This window comes from Aplysia californica, unplaced genomic scaffold (genome assembly GCF_000002075.1).
Source record: "Aplysia californica isolate F4 #8 unplaced genomic scaffold, AplCal3.0 scaffold00060, whole genome shotgun sequence".
NCBI lineage: Eukaryota > Metazoa > Mollusca > Gastropoda > Aplysiida > Aplysiidae > Aplysia > Aplysia californica.
This window is the reverse complement of record NW_004797330.1, coordinates 1,157,094-1,170,582: the sequence shown is the minus strand read 5'-3', so window position 1 is coordinate 1,170,582 and position 13,489 is coordinate 1,157,094. Positions and strand designations below refer to the sequence as shown.

At 42.1% G+C, this 13,489-nt stretch overlaps 1 protein-coding gene across 3 annotated transcripts in view; it reads right to left on the bottom strand.

The window, feature by feature from the left end:
- Nucleotides 1-3,451: 3,451 nt before the first annotated feature.
- LOC101854480 overlaps nt 3,452-13,489 on the bottom strand; it is a 35,988-nt gene continuing 25,950 nt past the window's right edge. For all 3 annotated transcript variants that reach the window (XM_005093246.3, XM_005093245.3, XM_013079699.2), the window contains exon 2: nt 3,452-13,283. In XM_005093246.3, coding sequence (XP_005093303.1) covers nt 5,584-13,266 — 7,683 coding nt within the window. In that variant the 5' untranslated portion in view covers nt 13,267-13,283 and the 3' untranslated portion in view covers nt 3,452-5,583. The remainder of the gene's footprint in view (nt 13,284-13,489) is intronic.

Sequence of the window (13,489 nt, the reverse complement as noted above, 5' to 3'; positions counted from 1 at the left end):
GAGAGAGAGAGAGAGAGAGAGAGAGAGAGAGAGAGAGAGAGAGAGAGAGAGCGTGTTCATATTATCTAATGCTACATTATGTGTAGCCTACTGTATATGTTGCAAAGTCTGGCGAAAGCACACTGCTAATTTCTTGGGGAGGAGTTGCATATCTTACCGTACCATATTTATATTATCTTAATTTCCTTTTCTGTTTATAACTACAACATGTCACATATCGTAAAACAATATGTTGGCAAAACATTTAGCAATCGGACTTGTTTACAACAATTGATCGAGTCTCCAAATATCGACAGGACAGTGTCCTCGAGTGTGTCCTTGGTAAAACATTGTAAACTTAAATACAGTAATATTTCCGCATCATTCCCACAATAAATTAATGTAACCTCAATAACTACATGCCCTTCTAAGGGGGCTGTGGTTGAGAATCTGAATGGAACTGTGTTCACCTCAGAAATACTAACTGCCACGCCTCCCGCCACAGACCAAAACGAGGCCAGAATACGCCCCTGTGGGTCCTTAGCCTACGACCAAGAGCAAATTTTACTAATCTATCAAAACGTAAAACTTTCTTCTCAATGGCTGGTGACGGTACAGAATTGCTGTGAGCCAGGTTAATGCAAGCACCTCATACTTGCCAGAACTAGGCATGGTTCTTTTAAAGCCTGACCTCAACATAAAATATAAAAACATTTTTGAGTAGGCCCAATAAAAGTCCTATAACATTTTAAAAGCGTCTGTCAGGTTGTTACAGGTTTATGTGTTCAGTCCTTTTTCATAGTCCTCAAAATTTAGATGCAATAAAATTTTCAGTCTTTTTTTTCACAACAGCTGGAAAAAAGAACAAAGCAGCCAAACACAATAGAACAAACCAACAAATTTGAATTATGTTTGCAGATTTTTTATTTCCGCTGAAATCTTAAAGACAACACCAAAAAATATCTTTTAAAAAGTCATACATAAACAATAAAACACCTCAATGAGCAGAAAAAATGTATTAACTGAGATGTGGATACTTTGCATAGGTTCCCCCAACTTTCTTATCAAACATTTCTCCACGCTGAATCAAGACAAGGGCAACTGTAAAACATGCATATTTTCCCCCCATAAGCATCAAATTTTCGCTAACCCCAAGTGAATCAGAACATGTTAGGAGTTATGGTAAGAGTTTAGAGAAGCATTACATCGACACAATAACTGTCATTTAGCGCTGGGAAAAAGAAAGACAGACAAACAGAACTGACAGAGGGGAAGAAAAGGAGTAGGACCTATCAGTGACACCCCCCACGCCAAACAAACCATGACAGGTTGGCGGACAGATACGGGAGTGACCCCTCCTTTCACCTCCCCCCCCCCCCCCCCCACCACCCACCACAATCAGAACATGATAATTATACACGTACCACAATCCATGACATTTACAGAAATTAAATGTTTATTGGGGGGAAAAAAAGGTATGTTTTACAGTAAGCGCAAGGAAATCAACACCAGTCTATGTCATCGAAATTCATTAGAAAGTAAATGCCTACTTTGATATGTATTATGAAATAAAAATGAGATGAAATGAAACACTGCTTCATTATTTTTGTAAAAATAACCAAATCTGGAATGTGCCGAATATTGATTTCTGATCTGAAAGTTATGGGCACAAAAATTTACTTCATAAAAAATAAATAAATAAAGGAATGAATGAATGATCCAAGCAAGGAATGTACATTGTGAGCAGAGATCGCTGCAAATACTTCAACCCCTGTACAGTACCGGCCAACAGTAAGATATACACATATTATATCAGCTAAGGCATGTGATTTCATAGAATAAGGCCCCAAGTAAAATCTATGAAAGGCAGTAATGAAAAAATAGTTCTCAGTTACTTTCTGGAAGAACAGAACTGTATGTCAACATGTAATCAATAACACATCCCATAGAAGTCACACCAAACCAAAGGATTACAAAAATTAACCAAATAACAATTTTGAACATTCATTTTCTAAACCCTCACAAAAAGACTTTAATAATTTCAACAACAAAAAAATACCAAGAAGCATTTTAAAAAGTTTTGAATGCTTAGGTGTCAAATACCAGAGGTATTAGAGTTTTCATTCAATTTGAAAAGTAAAACTTTCTAGTGAAAAAGTTTATTTGGGCAAAAAATAAGAATTTTAAAAAGAAATCTTTGAAAACTATAAAGAATGACTGCAAACGTTTTTCATTTCATAATTTGAAATATGGAAGTCAGACTAAGAAATGGACAAGTCCAGCATGACATTGGACCAGAATACTTCTACTCAAAGACAAGGCACATTCTCCCCCCCCCCCCCCCCCCCCTGTCAGGAACTGAGAATTATTTTAGTCGTTCAATTTGGGGTGAAATTATAAAAGCAGTGGAGTGGTGCTTGATAATGGAAATGCATTGTGTTCTAATTAGCAACAGGTTCGAACTTCTTTGCAATATAAGGAGAACTTAAACAAAAGTACATTCGATGACAAAGTAAAACAGCCAGCACCAGCTGCAACAGAAAACCCAACATATATACATGACTTAGTCAAAGTCAAAAAAGACATCTTGCACCTTTATGAATATTGCAATATATATCAAGGAACACTTCCAAGGGTCAAATGCTAAGCAACAGCTTGTTTGTTCATTAGTAAAATATGTCTCGCCCCACTAATTATCAATAAAAACAACTGAACTATCACACACACAGACACACACACACACATTAAATTCCTCATTAGATTTTGACTACTTCTGTCTAGTGCCACTCTTGAAAATTGAGATATGTCATGATGCTGTCTAGTAGAGACATTAAAAAAGAAACCAGAATTCTACAATATGCCGGCCTAACTGTTTGGAAAAATGAAGAGGCTAAATACCATGAAACAAGGTAAAGTCACTTTGTATTCACAGTAATCTTACTGCTTTTGCCATGAATTAAATTAAAATCATATTGATTCTTTATCTTGAAAGCTTTAAAAAAAGACAAGTTTGGCAAGTAATCACACTGGGCAGGAATGTAACTTATACAAGGAGGCCCACGTTTGACTGGCTCAGTGAGTACTATTTACTGAGCAGAAAGTAGCGCTATGCATTTATGTGCTTACTGAATAGTACCCCCGGAGCCAGCCTTACGCGAGTGTCCCTGTATAAACACAAAGACATAAAACATACCTCTAAGAGGGAATAAAGGAATGAATTGACAGTGTCTACATCTTGTAGCACCCGGATATGTACATAAAACAAAAATATTTGCTTTCACAAAAATTATGTGATATAAAAGTTCCCTTCTTCCAAACCAATATGATATAAAAAAGGCATGTAAATAGAAAAAAACAAAATAAGGCAATATGTAGCTCATTGCTTATGTTACAACTGGAAGACTTGATTTATTTGCCCTCTATTTTCCTAGAAAGGAAAAATAAAGTTCAGAAAACATGACAAAATCAAAAAGCCCTTGCAATCAAAAGCAACATTTAATATATTGTACAGTATTTAAATGAACAAATGCACAAAAAATAATTACATAATAAATATAATGGAAGCAGGATGGAAACAGGATGGAAAAACCTACTCCAAACTATCACGCAAACAATTTACGCTATATCAATTGAACAAAATATAATAGCCAATCAGAAACTGTCAACACTTTCTGATAACACGTAACTATTACTTTTTCTAAACTGGCTGTTAAATTGTTTGCTTGACAGTCTGTAACAGGATTAAAAATCAAACGAAAAACTTGTCACACACCAGAATGTTGAAAAAAACACACAAAAAAAAACACCCCAGCAATTGCAACTGCTTCAATGCATTGACTACAGCACTGCATGACTAGACAAAAACATCATTATTTCTGTACAATTTAACCTTTTTTTGTTTCACAGCAAAGAAAATGTGTCACTTGGAGGGAAAGATGACTGTAAAATGTTCTGGAAGGCAAACAATTTTCCTGCCATGACAGTCACAGGCAGACAAAGCGATTTTATTAAAATAAAAAATCCAGCCCCAACAACAATTGTACATGAGTATTTCCAGTGAAGTATTAATATACATTAAAAGGAAAAAAAACAACCCAAATCCATCTTTGATTCTCCGATAAATCTACTTTACCAAATTCTAAGTTACAATTTAATTTTTTTCAGCAAATACCCTTGAACTAAGTAACCCAAGCCATGAAACAACACATCTAACACGGACTCCCCCCCCCCCCCCACCCCACCCATTACTTCTCCCGGTATGAATACGACTTGATTTTTCTTTACAAGGCACTGTTTGGTCCGATGGATTGAAATATATTTAACAATAGTTATTTAAATTTCTAGAGATAAGTATGACTTATGAAGCAGTGGCCTTGAAAACACCAATCCATAACCCACATAGAGTGATTCCCCTTAGACCATTAGATCATGGTCGTGAAGTTTGTAACAGATTCACCACATGTTGTGCTTCTTATTGCAATCTTTTCACTTGAGCACAACTCTGTACAAGGCACAAGGAAGAAAAACAAGATAACAGCTATACACAGGCACACATATTTTACCATTAAAAGTGCAAACTTTTCGAAGCAAGCAAGAAAAAAAGCAAAAGATGTAAAGGCACATACATTTGCATTTATCAAAAGAAAATATTTTGTTGAAAAGGCACTCTTTCGACTTTGTGGAAGAACTGAACTTGAGATTGTAAAAAATGATTGTATATGAGAAAAGATACATGTCTTTATAGAGATGAGTAGGCACTTCTTGTTTCAGTTGTTCTTGTCACAAGAGTATATGGGTATAACAACAATAAGGAGTTTTTAGGAATGTACATTTGACAGGAATGCAAAAGAAAAAAACCCAACAAGCAAGGAAGAACCAAAAGAAGCACTAAAAACCCCTATCTATTATTCACAAACCAGTTTGATCATGCTTTTAGAGCATAAAGGACATAAACACAAGCCATGTGGTTTAACATCACCACCTCATCATCACTAATTTTTCTGTAGGCCTACTTACAAGACTCACTTGCATTGTGAGATACTTTTCTTAATTTGATACAGGGTCATTCCTTAATTCTCTCTGCTCTCTCCATTGTACATATTTACAAATATTTACTCAATATTTCTTCACTAATTTCAAGACTGCTTAATACGTTCAGAAAGTCATCTAAAATCTAGTCTAACGATTAACCCCATTCTTATTCTGCCTACCAAATTGTCAACTTATGCACACCTTCACATGTCATATAATCTATGTACAAGGAAAGAGAGGAAGGAAGAATGCTTTGCAGACTAAGCTCAATTAACACAATCCATTTTAATAATTAAATCCTTGAGAAACATATCAGCAGTCATGACTTTTACAGACATGGAATATTTGCTCATTTCAACAGTCAAAGAAAATATTGGCAAAAACTCTAGAAGCACCCACACAGGCCAGCACCAAAGGTTTCATCAGTGTATTGCAGTATTTCCCCAAATAACCAAATTATGTATTTTGAAAACTACTGTAATGTTGATATGTAACACAAAAATGCCCCCTGAGAAAATAATAAATAACTATGTACAGGAATGTATTCAGTTTTTTTTAACCACAAAACAATTACTATGTACCGACTAGATGCTGCTTTTCATGTTGAAGCATGAGAGCCTTTGCCTCAAACTCTCTGTCACAGTATCTACACACGTATATTCTGGTGGGAGCCACCTTCTCAATTGTGGGTGTAAGTTCGGACTTTTCCTGTTCAATCAGGTTATTTTTGCCTTCCACTGGTGGAGACGAGAGATTGTTGTTATTGTTATTGTTGTTGTTGTTGGTCAACGTTTCAGCAACTTTCTGGTCTGAGATCAGCTTTTCCACAGAAGTGTCAGGGAAATGAGTTTGAAGATGAGGGTACAGGTCATTTGTGGACGTGGCACAGTAGCTGCAATGTGGACATGTGAGTTTGTCCTGGTTTGGATGGATTTTCACATGCTCGGCTAGAGCATTAGCAGATGTAGTGGTAAAAGGACAGAATGAGCACAGCATCTGGGAGCTGGCTGGTACCTTCTGGTCAGACTGATTGGGGGGTGTCTTGCAGTCAGTAGAGCTCTTGCTGCTTAAGTTGATGGCTTCATCGTCATCAGCAGCATCTGGTTCGCAAGCTTGCAGAGATTTGGGAGTGGTTTGTGGCGTTGATTTAGACGTTGGTGGCTGTGGAGAAGTTGCCTCCCCTCTATCAGTAGTGGAGTGGAGGTGCATGTGCTGCTGCAGAAGTCCACGACTCGAGACAGAGTACGAGCATTCTGGGCAAGAGAATTCTGCGCAGGACCCGTGCATACTCTTATGAACAGAGTAACTGTTTCTCGAGTTGGTTTTAAAAGGACAGAGTCTGCAGGGATAGCTTTTCTTCACAACTGTCAGTTTAAAAGGTGGAGAGGTGGAAGATTCATTTTCTCCCTCTTTTACACTTTTTTCAGCACTTTTAATTTCCATGTATTTGGCCTCAAATTCTCCAGAACCACCATCATCAAATTCTTTATTCAGAAATCCTTTCTCATCTCCTTTCAGATTGAAATCGGGTTCATTTTCATGAACTCTACGGTGCTGCTGCACAAGTTCTAGTCTGTCGGCACTCCAGTCACAGTAGTCACAGATAAAGCGTTTCTTTTGAGCATGACTGTTCATGTGTGTCACGAGCAGACTTTTCTTTGTTGCTTTGTATGGACAAAAGTCGCACACATACTGATCAGAGCTCAGATCAGCTCCGAGCTCTGAATGGGTGCCATATTTAGTGTCAGTGTTTTGTTGCAAAATGAAACTGGTGTTGAGGAGGTCTGAGGCAGGAGGGTTCGGGTTGTAACCAGGCTCCTCACAGTGCAGTTTGCGGTGTTGGCTCAGAAGGTTCAATCTGTCCAAGCTGTAGCTGCAGCGGTCACATTTGTAGCGCTCCTGAGTGCCATGAAAGTTCAAATGTTTGCGGAACTCATATGCAGAGTTGCTGCTAAAAGGGCAGTGGGGGCATTTCTGTCTGCGGAGTGGTTTGTCCCCAGCATTCTCCCCATTACTGCCGAGTTCATCAACAAGGAGGATGGAGGCTTTGTGCGCTGCTTCTGCTTCCATAATGTCTTTAGCTTCTAGATCAGCGATAGCTTTGGCATCCATTTCATTTTCTAGGTCATCAGAGTTGGTGTCATCATCATCACCATCCTCCACATCCATTTCAGCTTCCTGATCATTATCATTGTCATCATTATCACTTCGAAGATCATCACTTGGACTGTTGGGGTTGCAGAAAATGTCATGGTGCAATCCATCTTCCTCCACTGGCATGTCATGAGCATCGAGGTGGTTCTTCAGCAAAACAGCTCTTGCTGCGCTGTAAGAACACTTTGAGCATTTGTACCTTTTATTGTGCAGGTGCTGCCGTTTGTGTTTCAGAATATTACTTTTGCATGTAGTGTGGTATGGGCAGACAGAGCAGCGATAGCGGATACGTCCTGCCGATTTGATTTTGGGTGATCCTTCTTTCAAAGTTTCAACAGCATTAGAGATTCCACGAGGACCCTCGGTATCAGCTACTTCATCCACTTTAACTTTCACTTCAAGTTCAGGTTCTTCTTTAGGATGGACAGCAGTTGGATCAGCGCGTCTTGCAGGACTGGAGAGATTTCGCACTGCATTCATCTCTGCTGACTCTCCCTGAGATTTGGCGGAGGCATAACTGGGGTCATGAACTTTGACATGATCGCTGATGACATTTGTGAGGTCAGAGCTGAAGTCGCACAGCTGGCATCGGTAACGTGCCTGCTTGCTGTGGTTGGACAAGTGAGACTTCATCTCTTCTGAGGTGTAGCATTTGTATGGGCAGAAAGGACAGCTCATTAGTTTCTTAGCTGCTGTAGTGCCTTGAAGAGGCTCCTGAGCATTCAAAGCTGCATTCATACCCTGGTCCATTCTCTCTTTCATAGCATTCAGCTGCACCATCTGAAGTTCACTGAAGTTGAGCTGTTTGAAATCAATAACTTCTACAACACGCTCAAGAATGGGGTGGGAGGTTTTACAGTGGTCAGACATGACATGTATGTTGTCATCGGAAAATGAGCAGGTCTTGCACTTGAATTTTGTCATGGCTCTGTGGGACTGCATGACATGGGAACAGGTCTTAGCAATAGATGTGTCGTTGTAGGAGCAGTTGGGGCAGACAAAGTTAAGGGCACTACCCACTGGAATAACATTCACAGGGATACCACTCCATGTGTACTGAAGCCGGGTCTGGTACATAATGTCATGAGCCATTTCAGATGGGGACTTTGAGGCTTTTGCACTGAGATCCATGGCGCCTGAGGCAACAGAACCACTGATCACTGAGGCAGTTGTGGGTTCAGGGGTAACATTGCTTTCGATAACATTATTTCCCTGGGAGCTGGTATTAGCAAATGCAAGATTCATTTTGTGAATCTGACTGGCATATTTTGGGTCTTGACTCAGGGCTTTCCACTTCCGAGTGTGAGAGATCTTCATGTGTTGATACAGAAGGTTCATGCGGTCAACACTGTAGTCACAGAACCAACACTGAGACTGGAGTTTACTGCCGTGCAGCTCGTAGTGTCTCTGAAAAGTGACAAGGTTGGAGGAGGCGAAGGAACATTTGTCACACTGGAACCGCTTGCCCCCCGCAGATTTCTCTTCTTCCATCTTTTTGCTCAAGACTTCTTGAAGTTTGGGGTTTGTGGTAAACAGCTCATTGAACTTCTCCATCATTTGCTGGTTTCTCTTCTCAGCTATCTGTTGTCTGAGAATTTCAATAGGCTCACCAGCATAAGGTACTTTTTTCGGGGACATTTCCTGAGAAATTTGGGCTTTCTGTTGAGCAGATTGGGATGCCAAGGTCATGCTCACATCTTGTTCCTTGAGCTGGATTGGGTGAGCCTGACTGGCATGCTTGTACACAGCTGTCAAATTTACGAACTCTGCTGGACACCATTCACACTTGTACTTGCTCTGTGGCTGCCGGGCCTGCACTGAGGCAACTGACTGTGACTGCTTCTGTTGTTTGGGAATCTCGTCCAATATCTGCTGAATTCTGGCCTCTGTGGCTTCTGACTTGGAGTTGACCTTTTCCAGCTCTTTCATGACTTTTGCAGTCTGTTTCTCAGCCTCTGAGTTATCTTTCTTTGGTTGTTGAACCTCTGGAGTGACTGTGGGTGCTTTTGCGGGAGGACTCGGCACTTGTTCCTCCTCTTCATCCTCATTGATCATGAAGAAAGTCTCCCACTCCTTCGGGTTGAACATTGGGTGGGAAATAATGTGATCCAACAAAGACTCTTTGTCTTTATATTGTTGAGGGCAGTAAAAACACGTGTGAGCATTCATTTCCTGGATTTCATGTTCCTCCATATGCCTGTCCATAGTGTTGCGATTTCTACAAACAAATGGACATTTTGGACACGAGATTTGTCTCATCTGCTTTCTTGGATGTTTAATACGAGCAGCGTCAATCTCATTTTCCTCTGTCTGAGGTGCTGGGGAGCTCTGAGCAGACTCTCTGCCAATATGTGTTGATTTCCTATGTTCCAAGAGGTTTTGCAGTTGTGGGAAGAAGATATTGCATTGGAAGCATTTAAATCTGTGGACGACTTTGTCGGATTTGTCAGTAGTATCTTTCACCACCGGTGACTTGTCGGGGGAAGTGTTGTTGCTATTAACATTGCCTTTGTTTTGAGGGAAATGATTGTAGCTTCTCCTGTGCTTTTTCAGGTCACAGGCCCAGCGAGTAGAGTAGTGGCAAACATCACATTTGAACGGCTTATCTTCTGAGTGAAGGCCAGAGTGTCGCTTAAGTTCGGCTTGACTTTGAGTGGTAAATGCACAGTGAGGACAAGGCCAGACTTCTGCATTGCTGTTTTGTCTTGAGCTGGTGGTGTGTGTGGCCGGAGAGGGAGCAGGACTATTGTTGGCAATACTGGGGGTGATTGGGGTAAACGTGGCAGATGGGACGGGCATGGATGGGCTCACACTGGGAAGTGACTGACCACTGGAGTACAGGGCATAATTGTTGTTGAAATTGTTGTCAGAGACGTTACTGTCATTATTGTTGCTGTTGTCCAGAGAGGCTGAGCTTGACCGTGATCTACTCTGGTCATCTGAGGATATCAGCTGAGCCATTGACTGCGCTAGCCCAGAAGTGCCATGGGACGGTCTCAGCACGACCGCGCTCGGCTGACCATTCTCATCCACTGAGGGCATAATATATGCCATGGGAGGCTGTGGTGTGGTTTTCTTCACTTTTCCCTGTTGGCTCACCACTGCATTTGGGGGACCAGAAGTTGCAGAGCTCGTTGGGGTATTGCTGTTGTTATCCCTTCTCTTTGGCTTTGTGGTGTCAATGACATCATCAATGCCACCTCCTCCACCACAGCGTTTGAGGTGTTTGACCACATCCCATTTCCATTTGCTCCGGTACTCGCAGCGAGGACACAGATACGGCTTAGAGTCAGAGTGATTCTTCATATGCTGAGTCACTTCAGAGGGCCATCGAGCGTGGTAGTTGCACATAGTACATTTGTAAGGCAGCTCTTCATTCCTGCTGGAGGATGATGATGATCCAGGGCTGGGCTGATCTTTGTTCGGGGTTTTCTTGGAACTACTACTCTTCTTGCTACTCTCCTGCACTGCTCTCTGAACACTCGAATGCCTTTCCATCAATCCTGGAACATTCTCACCATTGGCTAGATAGGGATAGGCATTTAGGAAAGCAAGATGACTTGTTTCTATACCAGATTCATCGTCCAAGTGAGGCTGACTAGAGACGAATCGTTGACCAGCCTGGGTGGCAGCTATGATTCCCTCTACAGAGATTGCATCATCCCTATTGAATGCAGCAGCTCCATTCATTGCTCCAGCAGTCATCATGGCATATCGTGCTCGTTTTGCTTCAGGCTCCTCTTCAAGCTCCTCTTCAGAACTGGCATCTGGACTTTCTCTCTTGTCATTTCTGCGATATGGATTCGGCAGGTTCGGGTGGCTCTTTTGGAAATGTTTTACCAGATCCCACTTCCACTTGTAGGTTGATCCACAGACCATACATATATACGGCCTTTCTTCAGAGTGAGACACAGCATGCTTTTGAAGCTCCGCAGGCCATTTGGCTTCAAAGTCACATTTTTTGCATTTTAGACTCTTTGAATCAGTAGCACCAAGATCCTGACTACCGAGGTCACCAATCTTATCAATGTCCATTTGCAGCAAGTGGTAAGTCTGTTGCAAGCCATGGGGGATCTTTTTGATTGCTTCCTTGTGATCAGCCAGCTTCTTGTTGTGTAGCTTCATGAAATGAGAATTGAGCTCGTCCATGGAATTAAGCTGAAGTTTGCATTCAAAACAGCGCACAATCCGTTTATTAAGATGAGAGCTTGTATGATTTGCAAAGTCAACTTCAGACGTACTGGTATAGTCACACTTTGAGCATCTATGGACTTTTGGAATGTACGGGGTCATGGAATGTCCTTGCTTCATAGAATTGTTCATTTCATCCCACAACTTTTCGTTTTTTATATGGGAGTTTACTTTCTCCCCATTCTTCTTTGAAAAATCAAGAGGCTGGTCTTGGTCAAAAGACGAAGACATGTTTTGTGAGCTCATCATAGAGAACGACTGTCCAGATTCCATCTTGATTGAATCCCTAGTGAGATCTAAAGCCCCCTCTTCTGTATTGTCAAATCCATTCTGCAGCGAAAGATGAGAGAGACCTATGGGCATTCCAGGGAATACAGGCTGAGCAGAGTTGGCCACAAAGGGACCAATCATTTTTGGCATCATGGCCGATGCCACAGACGCAACAAACCGGGATGCATTTAGGCTGCTCATGTTCTGTGGAGTAGCCAAAAAGTTTGGTGGACCCGGGGATGGACCGTCACTTCCAGGTGAAGATGGAGGTCGGGACTGATTATCATCTTTCTGTGTCTTGATGGTAGCTAGAAAAGCATTGTCGTAGATTCTTCTGGCTCCAAGTTGAGTATACTTTCCAGACTTAAGCAGTTCCAGCATGCCAGGAGGGCTGGGCTCTTCCACCAGAGGGTCCTTCATGTGTTTCTCTTTCCAGTGCTTGTTCAGGCTTTTTCTCCACTTGTAGATGTTCCCACACTGGGAGCAAGCATACTTGGTGCCACTTCCGTCCACGGCTTCAAAGTACTTTCCGGGATCTACCTCCTGGCGAGTTTTCTTCTTCTTCTTTTTGTCATCATCTAGAACTTGATCAATGTTGTCAGTAGTGATTGTCAAAGGAACTGAGCCTGGCATCATGCTTACCCCATGATCTCTCCTTCGGTCATCATCCTCCTCCATGCCGTCAACCTCATTCAATAGGACAGAAGAGTCATAAGGTGTCACGATTCTAGACGAATTCTGGCTTTCAACACCTAGGAAATTAATGTCACTCTCATTTCCCTTTTCAGCTGGAGACTTTGCTGTCAGGTCAATTGTATCAGTCATTTCCTCATTAAGTGGTGTAGAGAAAGGCAGTTCTCTGTGCTTCACATATTCCTGCTTGTCATCGGCAATCACCAACTTGCCCTCATCTTCCATTTCCTCGTCACCGCTAACGTAACCCGAGTTACCATTCTGCATGTTAGGGGTCTCTGTCTTCTTTGCCACAGACATATCTATATTGTCTTTGGACATGGTCATCATGGAATCTGGTTCATCGCCTTCCTCCTCCTCCATCTTCTCTTCTTCAAATTCCTTTTCAATGGTCTTTACATTATTGTCAGAATTTCCGATGCTTATAGCAGAAGCTGTTTGTCCGCCCTCTGACTTGTTCGAGGTGTCTGCAGCCACGTTGGAATCTCCAGTATCCTTAGCTTCTCTGTCCACTTTTGACTGCGACAGTGATGTCTTTTCTGAGCTGTCTGTCCCACTCGCCACATCGGGGCCGGGGGCTGGAGGGGGTGCCATGTCGGACACGCTGCTCCGAGAGTTCCGCGAGGACCTCAAACTCCTTCGAGTACGACCAGCTGATGTAGAGGTAGTTACCTCAACAGAAGTAGTTGTAGCAGCAGCGACAGTAGAAGCAGTAGAACTCGGGGCAGGGGAGCAAGCAGCAGTTGCGTCTGGCGAAGATTGCCGATCTCTCCTGGTATCGCCAGTCACGTCCGAATGACTGGCCTGGTGAGCGGTGAACTCTCTAGCGTCTGTGCATGTGAAGGAACACTTTTTGCAGTAGCGGGTCCTCCCTCGGCCCTTCGGCTCTACCTGGTCAGCGGGGTGGTGGACGTCACAGGACCCACCCTCAACAGGGATGCCTGACATGGTATCTCACGACGCACCTGCAACGACAGTGGAGAAAACGCATTAATTCTCAGTACTGTACAATACAAACGGGAAAAGCAAGTCCTTAGAAAAAGTCCACCAAGACTGATTACCCCTTGAGTTTGCTTCTCTTTGTGTCATATTTCTTGGGGATGGGGGTAAGGGGTGTAGGTTTAGTGTGTAGCAAAGGGCGGGGTGGGAGGGAGAGGAATGGTGAAAGAGT